Below are 10,305 nucleotides of genomic sequence, written 5' to 3' on the forward strand. Positions count from 1 at the left end.
CTGGTTTGGGGATCAAGGTGATGCTGGCCTCATAGAATGAGTTTGGAAGTTTTCCATCTGTTTCTATTTTTTGAAAAAGCCTCAGGATAATAGGTATTATTTCTCCTTAATGTTTGGTTGAATTCACTGGGAAATGCCCTTAGGAAATGCACCTGAAATAGATGACTGCACATGTTTTAGCCTCCTGTTCCCAACTAGGTTTGACCCTTTCTCTTAAAAAAAAAAAAAATCCAACTTCTAGGAATGTCAAGATGTAGTAATCAGTACATTTATATATTCCTTTTTTTCTGTCCTAAATGCCTCTATGGTTGCTTTCTACAATTATGAGCAGATCCTTGTCCTGTGTAGTGAGGGTTGATAATGACAGTGTAGAAATCAGGAGGAGGAGGATTATATATCTTGGTCTTGCCCTCTGGATGCTTCTGGACTGTAACATAATTTCAGTGACACACTCAGAACACCAGCAGACAGAAATGGAAAATTCATTTCAGCTAAGCATCCGGGGCCACTATAAATGTTGGCAAGAAGGAGAGGAAGGTTGGAGATGGGGATCAGTCAGGATGGCTTAGGAAATGCTTCCTAGACATGGTGGGAGTAAAGGTTGTAGAATAGGGTTGAGAAGAGCTAGAGGGTCAAGACTGGACATGAAGGAGTGAGAAGTGCATTCCTGGCAGGAAGGGTGCTTATCCAGGGCAAAGGCTCATCCCAGGAAGGGTAAGTCAGGTTGTGAGGAGCTGAGTTAGAAAGGAGGTAATGGACCTGAGTGTAGGGGGAGAATTAGGACAAGGCTATGGTTGCTGGGGCAGAGAGTCTGGACTAAATAGAAACCATTGGAATAACTGCAGATTATTGCACAGAAAAAGGGCTTTTCTGAATGTGGCATTTGTGGCCAATTTTTCTCTATGTTATAAGGTGGATTTGTGGTAGCCCTTTTCAAGATTCCCAATCATGAGTTTGCTTTCTCTTCTGTAAGGTTGCTTGTTCATGTGTTTGTTCTGCCTGCATTTGTTTGTGTCATAAAATGTGATTATTTACTTTCCAGATGTTTTGTTCATTGGGTTACTTTTCTGGTATCTTCATACTTTGTCTGTAGGCCCACTGTCCCTTGTCTTCAGTAAAAGCAGAAAGAGCACATGGACCACCCTGCACAACACAGTTGTGCAAAGCAGAAATTATCAAGCATTACTAGCCTCTGATTAGATGGTCCTCCTCTGAGATTCTTGCTCAGGGTCCGTGGATGGACTTCAGAGAAGTGTATGACATTTTTTTGAGGTGACCAACCTCAGAGGGGTGTGTGATTTAACAAATGTAAGGACCACTGTTACATCTTTGTTAGGAGGTAGGTGGCTGGAGATGGCTCCCCAGACAGAGAAACATGGTACAAGCATCCTTAGTGCCAACTACAGGAGCCTCCAGGACAGTTGACAGTTGATGGAGCTGAAGAAGAAAGAGGAATTGGGAAAAGGGAAATGCATTCAGAGGGAACTAGTAGGACAGGTGCCCCATCATCCCTGTTCTTCATCCTCTTTCTAGGAGGTACTCCTTCTCTGTATTCTCTATATCCTGACCATTACAGGATTCCAGTTCCCCTTCAGATCATATCTACTGAATGTCTGCCATTTATCAGGCTCTGTACCAGGTCCTCTAACAATATTATCTCCTGCAATTCCTATGTTGAATCTGCAGTGCACAGAGTGGAGTCAGTCCCTCCCTCAGTCATGGCATTGTCACACTATTTTTCCCTATTAGACCCCTTTTCAATGTATTTTATTATTGCCTTTCATCCTTATCTCTGTTCTCATTCCCCCTCTTCACTGGAGGCAGTTGCTTTGGTGTATTTAACAAATGCTCTTCCAGTCTGTGGTCTATGTTTGTTTTAGATACATTCACCCGTTCAACAACTACAGTGCCCAATTAACTGTGCATTCTGAATTCCGCTAAGATTGTGCTTCAGCATGGTGTTCCAGTGACACTCCCACCAGCTGTGTGTATTAGTTTGTATCTTCTTATGGAATTCTCATGTTGATCCAGTGAGAGAGATTGAGTAATGTTCCTAGTGGATGAGGAGATGGACCCATAAAGAGATTAAGCAAATTACCTGAGTTCATACAAGTCACTCTGAAGGCCAGGGCTCACATTCAAAATTTCTGACATATGTTTATTATCTCTACAGTACTCAGCACTGCCTGTTCCGGATGAGGCATCTGTAGACAGAGATTATTATTAATTATGATAACAATAATTATTATTATGTTTGAGGCTTGTATTTATTTCATTTTAAAAAGATTTTATTTGTTCATTTGACAGAGAGAGGGAACAAGCAGGGGAGCAGCAGGCAGAGGGAGAGGGAGAAGCAGGCTCACTGAGCAGGGAGCTCAATGCAGGGCTACATCCCAGGACTCCAGTATCATGACCGGAGCTGAAGGCAGACCCTTAATGACTGAGCACCCCTTGAGCCTTGTATTTCTTGATGCTTTGTCCAACTCAGTAAGCCTAGGACTCCCCCATGTGTTAACACCAGCTGAATGAGGGTGTCCAGCTAGAGTCCTTAGCATTCCATGGTGAATCATATGAAATAAAACTGTTTCCATTGTCTCATGAGGGCTAGCTAACAAGCTTGAGTTTTAGTGGATGATTTTCAGCCTGCACATTTATAAAGACTGATTTTCAGTGTTTGGTTACTTTGGACCATTTTCAATATTAAGTACTAGATAGATGATATGAAGCCCATATTGTTTGTGAGGCACTGAGCTACGTACTTACAGACATCATTTCACTTACTCCTCACAACTACCCTAGGAGAGACTTACTTTTACTCCCATTTGACTGTTGTGGAAACTAAAGCCTCAAGAGGTGAGATAATTTGTCCAGAGTCACTGGGTGTGAGGTTGAGGTGCGATTTGAACCTGAACAGTCTATCTGAAGAACCTTACTCCTAATTGACTCAACTGTGTTGCCTTCCTGTAAAGGAAACTTCTAGAATCTCTTCCCCTTGAACTTGAGGACAATTTCTTGTCACTTGTATGGTTTAGAGCAGTCCTGGGAAATACAGGGCTAGTGGACAAGAATCTCCTAGGGAGAGGATCTGAAGTTTGAAATGTCCCCAGGTGTCTTCATTATGTCTCCTTCTCTCCCCCAAAGTGAGAACCTCTGACCAGGACATGCTATCTAGAATATAGGGCCCGAACGTGATGCCTTCCAAAAAAAGTAGGGATTCTCTATATAGGCATGGGTGGTTTGTTGCTTGTCATTTTAAACAAGTGTCCTTAAAGGCAAACAATTCTTTAACACTTATGTGTGGTTATACCTGCCATGAATGATGTGCAGTAAAGGTTTTACCACAGTTGGTTTCCCCTTCACAGTATCCACTTTGCTCACCTTCCACAAGGAAGGTAATACCATGTGTTATCTTTACCTGATCCAGGCTTGGCTACAGTATATGTATCCCAATGTCCAATACATAGGAATTCTGGATCATGGCCTCTTTCAGGTTTCTCTTCTCAGTGTGGCCATTTGTTAAAAATATATTTATTGAGCACCTAACTCACAGTCTGATGGAGGAGACAGGAAGCTGACCTAGAATTCTGACACATTAGGATCAATGGCACATGGGGGAAGCTGGATACTATGAGAGCACATAGGAAGGGCAGCATAAGGGTTGGGGGAGGCTATCTGGGGAAGCAAATGCTAACCTGGAAACTGAAAGAGAAGTGGGGGTAGCTAAGTGAAGGACTCAAGGGGCAGTAAAGGCAAGGGAACAGGGTGAGTGTCAAATTTCGTAGCTGAAGCAGGAATTGGGCAGGGGATAAGGCTGGACAAATAAGCACAGGTCATATTATGAAGGAAGGAAGGATTGTGAAGGAAGGGCAGTGAGGAACCACGGAAGGGTATGAAGCCTGGTTGGTTGGCGATACCATGAATAATGTGGACAGATTGTATAAGTTAAGAATTGACTCTCCTTATCTATCTCTTGTACTTGTTGGTAAATCATAGCATTGAAACTGGTGAGTGGCAAATAAGGAGTCTAGATGGAATAGTAGACAGAAGATCTGGTCCATAACACAAAGGTTCTTTTCCATCATCTATATAGAGGACTTTTCAATTTTGACTTGATCTTTTTGTCTTTATAAACCTCTGACAACATTTCCTAAAATTCTAAAATTCCTAAAATTTCCTAAAATTCTCTCAAAACCAAAGCCTGAATAGGGAGGAGAGTAGGGACTGCATGACTTAGCCTTTTTTTTTTTTTTTTTTTGGTTATTGTTCTCCACTTCTGGGCATTGCTGTGAATTACTCATTGAAAGCTTTGTTCCCTTGAGGAGGGGGCCATTTGAAGAGCAGCAGGGGAGGAGGGGGAAAGAGGGGGAACCACAAGCAGGATTCTTTAATTCAGAAAACATTCAGATAACAGTTTAAGTGAGTTACAAATAATTCCTTGTGAAAACTTCATAGGGAGTTATAAGTGGTTTATATAGAGCATCTTATTAAAACATAAGAGTGTTTTGATACAAACTCACAGAGCAGGGCAGAGTCTCCAGGCTTCTGGAAGCTGACATCACAGATGGGGCAGGGTGTATATAGAGCACAGTGTGGCCAGTGAGGAGACTGTATTCAGAATTGTGTTCACCTTCTCTCCTGGATCCCAGAGAGGGAGGAGACAGAAGGAATTGCTTAGGTTGTGAGCCCCTGAGCTATGTGACTTATTTCTTTTCTCCTTACCCATCATACCGTAATGACTATGGGCCAAAAAATGTTAGTGAATTTTTATCTGGTTGCTTTGGATGAGTTTAATGAATGTCAGAATTCACAAAACAGCATTCCTGGCTCCTGCCACCATTTCTCTAGTATTTCCTTCCCAGATAGCCTAGTCCTCTCTTTCTTGCAGGTGGTTATGAAGGCCTTGCCCCTTTCTCCTTCTTCCTCTCTGTTCACAGTACTCCTGTGGGCCTAGGTAGGGAAAAGGAAAGAATGGACTATACATTCTATAGTTGTACAGCTAAATGGATGAGGCAGAATGAGGAAAAAGGGGGCCCAAATGACCTATAACCTTGGGTAGCAGATACTGGGCTAAGAATTTTAAGGCTGGTGATATATATATATCTATATATCAGATGTATATATCTGATGATATATAAAAAATGGATCTGTAATTGCAATGAGTCCCTCTAGACAATGAATTAATGTGTCATAATTCATGCTCAAGCACCACACACACATCCTGTGTGTGAATTCTTTTTTTTAAAAAAGATTTTATTTATTTATTTATCAGAGAGATAGAGTACAGGCAGGCAGACTGGCAGGTAGAGGCAGAGGGAGAAGCAGGCTCCCCGCGGAGCAAGGAGCCCGATGTGGGACTCGATCCCAGGACCCTGAGATCATGACCTGAGCCGAAGGCAGCCGCTTAACCGTCTGAGCCACCCAGGCATCCCCCTGTGTGTGAATTCTTGCATAATACATTCATGTCCTGTTGTGTCTTACTGTCTAGTTAGTCCATGAAGCTACATGACTTATGAACTCAAATGGGATTTGAGTTTCAGGTGATGTGTAAAAAAAGGGATGTTGGTGTGCCTGGGTGGCTCAGTCAGTTGGAAGTCTAACTCTTGGTATCAGCTTATCAGCTGAGGTCTTGATCTCAGGGTTGTGAGTTTAGGCCCCATATAGGGCTCCATGCTGGGCACTGAGCCTACTGAAAAATAAAATTAAAAAAAAAAAAAAGCGGAATGTTGGGAGGTATTGGTAGTTTTACTGGAGGGAAAGCAGGATTGTTTTTTCTTTGATGTCTTTTGGTGTCATTTTCTGTGATACTTGGGCTGCAGTGAGTTACATGTGACTTTTGAGTTTTGGATGGTTGCTTGAACATCATTGTTCAGTAAATATTTATCATCTCCCAGGCATTCTGGAAGAATAGCACGTACCCAAAGAAATATGAAGAAGCAGCTTTGAAGCCTGAGCAAAGGACCCTGGCAGCTCCAATCCAAGTTGGCTTAACTCAGCATCACTGATCCAGATCCAACACTCCTGGCTCCCTGGGTTTGCTACAGCTCTCTGATCTTTAGAATCTTCCTCAATTCCAGCTAGAATGCTGTGTCAGGCACTTCACAGATTTGGTCACAAGCTGGTAAGCAGACGTCCACTGGAGAAAGAAGTATATGAGTTTGAATTGGGCAGAAGTATGAGCACTCAGGATTTAGTGGCCCTGGGTGTGGGCCGCACAGTGGGTGTCGGTGTGTACTTCCTGGCTAATGAGGTGGCCGGTAATCAAGCCGGACCATCCATTGTGATCTGCCTTTTGGTGGCTGGCCTAACTTCATTGTTGGCTGGACTGTGCTATGCAGAGTTTAGTGCCCGGGTTCCCCATTCTGGCTCGGCATATCTCTACTCCTATGTCACTGTAGGTGAAATCTGGGCTTTTATCACTGGCTGGAATCTCATCCTCTCCCTTGTTGCTGATGCCTTCATTGTGATCCAGACCTGGACCTTAACCTTTGACAACCTGATTGGGAACCAGATCTCTGAAACCCTGCAAGAAAGCATCTCACAGCATATTCCCCAAGTCTTTGCACACAATCTAGGATACTTTTTTGTGATCTTTCTATTGTTGTTCACGGAATTTCAATTTGTGGGGTTTCATGGGTTCTTCAGAGTTTTTGAAGTGGTCACATTGGTAAAACTTTTGGTTCTCAGTTTTGTCATCATTTCTGGCTTCATGAAGGGGGACCTACACAACTGGAAACTCACAGAAGAGGACTACATACAGGCTGGACTCAATGACACCTCTCGCTTGGGCCCTCTGGGCTCTGGAGGATTTGTCCCTTTTGGCTTTGAGGGGATTCTCCGTGGATCAGCTACCTGTTTCTATGCTTTTATAGGTTTCAGCATTATTGTTACCAGAGTCAAAGAATCACACAATCCCCAGCATTCTATCCCTATGGGCATTGTGGTTTCACTGCTCATCTGTGTTTTGGTATATTTTGGTGTCTCTGTGGCACTTACACTGATGGTTCCTTACTACCAGCTTCAACCTGGGAGTACCTTGCCTGTGGCATTTCTCCATATTGGCTGGGCCCCTGCCTACTATGTTGTAACTTTTGCAATATTCTTTAGTATTCTTGTCAACACCTATTGGAGCTTTATGTTCCCCATACGTTGGGTGATATGCATGATGGCAGAGGACGGCCTCCTGTTCCCTGTCCTTGCTAGGATGGAAACTGGCACATACATCTCCATTGTGTCCACTGTGATCTTTATCATTATTTTAGCAATCATGGTATTCTTCTTTGGACTCACTGATCTCCTGGACCTGAGGTCAGTTGGGACCCTGATATCTTATTCCCTGGTAGCTTTTTGTGTTCTCATCATCAGGTATCAGCCTGAGAGGAAGAAAGAGGAAAATGAAGAAGAGCTGCAGGAAGAGAATGGGGGAAAAGAACCAGAAGTACAGGAGGAGACTGCACCTGCAGCAGAGAAGCTGACTCTAAGGAGACTATTTTTTCCAGGCAGCCCCACCCCAACTCCACTCTCCGGCCTGATTGTCTATGTTTGCTCCTTACTGCTTGCTCTGCTGCTGATTCTCCTCTGCCTGGTGCTGGCCCACTGGCCAGGTCTGTTTTCTGGAGACCCAGTGCCTATCACAGTAGTTGTGCTGCTCCTGGTGGTCATCACTGGGATCACTGGGGTCATCTGGAGACAGCCACAAAGCTGCACTCCCCTGCCCTTTAAGATCCCAGCTGTGCCTCTTCTCCCACTCCTGAGCATCTTTTTGAATGTTTGCCTTATGATGCAGATGTCAGCTACCACCTGGGCTCGGCTTGGTGTCTGGATGCTGATTGGGTTTACTATCTACTTCAGCTATGGCATCCTGCAAAGCCTGTTCTCTTAACCCCACTTAAGTGCCCACACTCTAGAACTTGAATTCAGCAGTGCCAGTCCATATTTGATTTGACATCATCACACATGAAGCAGTCTGGTTCTGCTGCACAATAATGGGGAGTACTCCTGAGCACAGGGAAATCTAGGACTCCTATGAGATATTGGTGGGGGAGCACTAATTGAGTTTGTACTTAGAGTGGAATAAAGGATGCACCTTTGCTCCCCCCCCACCATTTTAAGAGTCAGTAGAGCAAGTGACTCTTGATCTCAGGCTGTTGAGTTTGAGCTCCACATTGGCTATAGTGATTAGTTGTGAAAATATCCAGTAACAGAATTACTGGATCATATGCCAGTTCTATTTTAGGTTTTTTGAGGAATCTCCATACTATTTTCCACAGAGTGTGTACCAATTAACATTCCCACCAGCAATGCACAAGTGTTCCTTTTTCTCCATATATTCCCCAACGCTTGTTTTTCTTGTTTTTTTTATTTTAGTCATCCTGACAGGTATAAAGTGATATCTGATTGTGGTTTTAATTTGTATTTCCTTGATGATTAGTGATGCTAATTATCTTTCCATGTGTCTGTTGGTCATCTATATGTCTTCCTTGCAAAAATATCTATTTAGATCTCTGCCCATCTTCTAATTTGATGATTTATTTTTCTGGTGTTGAGTTATGTAAGTTCTTTATGTATTTAGGGTACTAACCCCTGATTGGATATATCATTGCAAATATCTTCCCCTGATCATTAGGTTGCCTTTATGTTTTGTTGAGTTTCCTTTTTTGGTGCGTAAAAGCATTTCAGTTACATGAATTTGAAAAGATATATGCATTCTTAGTTTATTGAAGCATTATTTACAATAGCCAGGATATGGAAGCAACCCTAGTATCCATGGAGAGACGAATGGATAAAGAAGATGTGGTCTATAAGTATATGTAATGGGCTATTAACTCAGCCATAAAGAAGAATGGAATCTTGCCATTTGTAACAACATTGATGGATGGGGTGGGTATAATACTGATAGAAATATATCAGTCTGAGAAAAATAAAGGCCATATGTTTTTACTCTTATGTAGAATTTAAGAAATAAAACAAACTAAAGGAAAAAAAGAAAAAAAAAGGTAGACAAAGAACCTGCCTCAGACTCCTAAATATAAGGAACAAACTGGTGGTTTCCAAAGGGGAGATGGGTAGGACCCTAGGTGATTTAAAGAAAGGGAATTAAGAGTACTCTGATCTTGATGATCTTGATGTTGAAACACTGCATTGTACACCTGAGAGTAACATAACAACACGATATGTTCATTACACTTCAGTAAAAAATAAATAAATAAGAGAAACAAGAAAAAAGACCAAAAAAAGATAAAAGGGTGCCTGAGTGGCTCCATTGGTTAAACATCTGTTTGGCTCAGGTCATGATCTCAGGGTCCTAGGATCCACCCCTGCATCATGCTCCCTGTTCATGGGGGAGTCTGCTTCTCCCATGTGTACCAATTTACATTCCCTTGTGCTCTCTTTCTCTAATGAATAAGTGAAATCTTTTTTTTTTTAAGACAAAAACTAATGATATATTGTATGGTAACTAACATAACAAAATAAAAAAAAAAGCCACTGCCCTTAAGACACTTATATTCTAGGGGCGCCTGGGTGGCTCAGTGGGTTAGGCCTCTGCCTTTGGCTCAGGTCATAATCTCAGGGTCCTGGGATCAAACCCCGCATTGGGCTCTCTGCTCAGCAGGGAGCCTGCTTCCTCCTCTCTCTCTCTGCCTGCCTCTCTGCCTACTTGTGATCTCTGTCTGTCAAATAAATAAAATCTTTAAAAAAAAGACACTTATATTCTAATACAAGGGGCAAAGCATAGCTGTAACACAAAGTAGAAAGTGTTGTCGTAAATTATATACAGATAAAGAGTCTTGGGATTTCAGAGTGGAGGATGATCATTTGTGTCTGGCACAGAGGTAAGGGTTGATTAGTGAAATCAGAGAAGACTTTGTAGGAATAGCATTTGAGTTGGCTCTCTTCAGAGATAGAATTTTCCACACATGTGCAGCAGGGAGAGAATCCAGGCAGAGAGAACAACACCAGGAAAAGCACAAGAAAATGAAGCCATTTTCAGGGCACATTTAGCAGGCTATGTAGCTTAAACCTCGGCTGTGTGAGGGGACAACAGAGCATGCACATGTGGACTGGGGCCAGAGTTTTTCCCTGTGCACAAAGCCCTTTGGCTTTGAACCCATTGCCCATGCTGAAAATCCCTGGGGTTCATTCTTCCATTGACAATATCTGCATTCTTGGACTTTAATGTATCTGTGTTGTTGTCTGTTCTGGTCCACCTGCTCAGAAAGTATACCACAAGAGCCATGTGTCCTGGGTTCTGGTCTTGTTTCTACCACTAACTAGCAATATGACCTTGGGCAAGTCACTCAGTTGCTT

The 10,305-nt window shown here is 42.7% G+C and overlaps 1 protein-coding gene across 3 annotated transcripts in view; it reads left to right on the forward strand.

Moving 5' to 3' along the window:
- The window catches only part of LOC125106790 (cationic amino acid transporter 3-like), a 43,828-nt gene extending 35,728 nt beyond the window's left edge, over nt 1–8,100 (forward strand). For all 3 annotated transcript variants that reach the window (XM_047741353.1, XM_047741355.1, XM_047741356.1), the window contains one exon: nt 5,892–8,100. In XM_047741353.1, coding sequence (XP_047597309.1) covers nt 6,080–7,879 — 1,800 coding nt within the window. In that variant the 5' untranslated portion in view covers nt 5,892–6,079 and the 3' untranslated portion in view covers nt 7,880–8,100. The remainder of the gene's footprint in view (nt 1–5,891) is intronic.
- The last annotated feature ends 2,205 nt before the right edge of the window (nt 8,101–10,305 follow it).

This window comes from Lutra lutra, chromosome 8 (genome assembly GCF_902655055.1).
Source record: "Lutra lutra chromosome 8, mLutLut1.2, whole genome shotgun sequence".
NCBI classification, from domain to species: domain Eukaryota; kingdom Metazoa; phylum Chordata; class Mammalia; order Carnivora; family Mustelidae; genus Lutra; species Lutra lutra.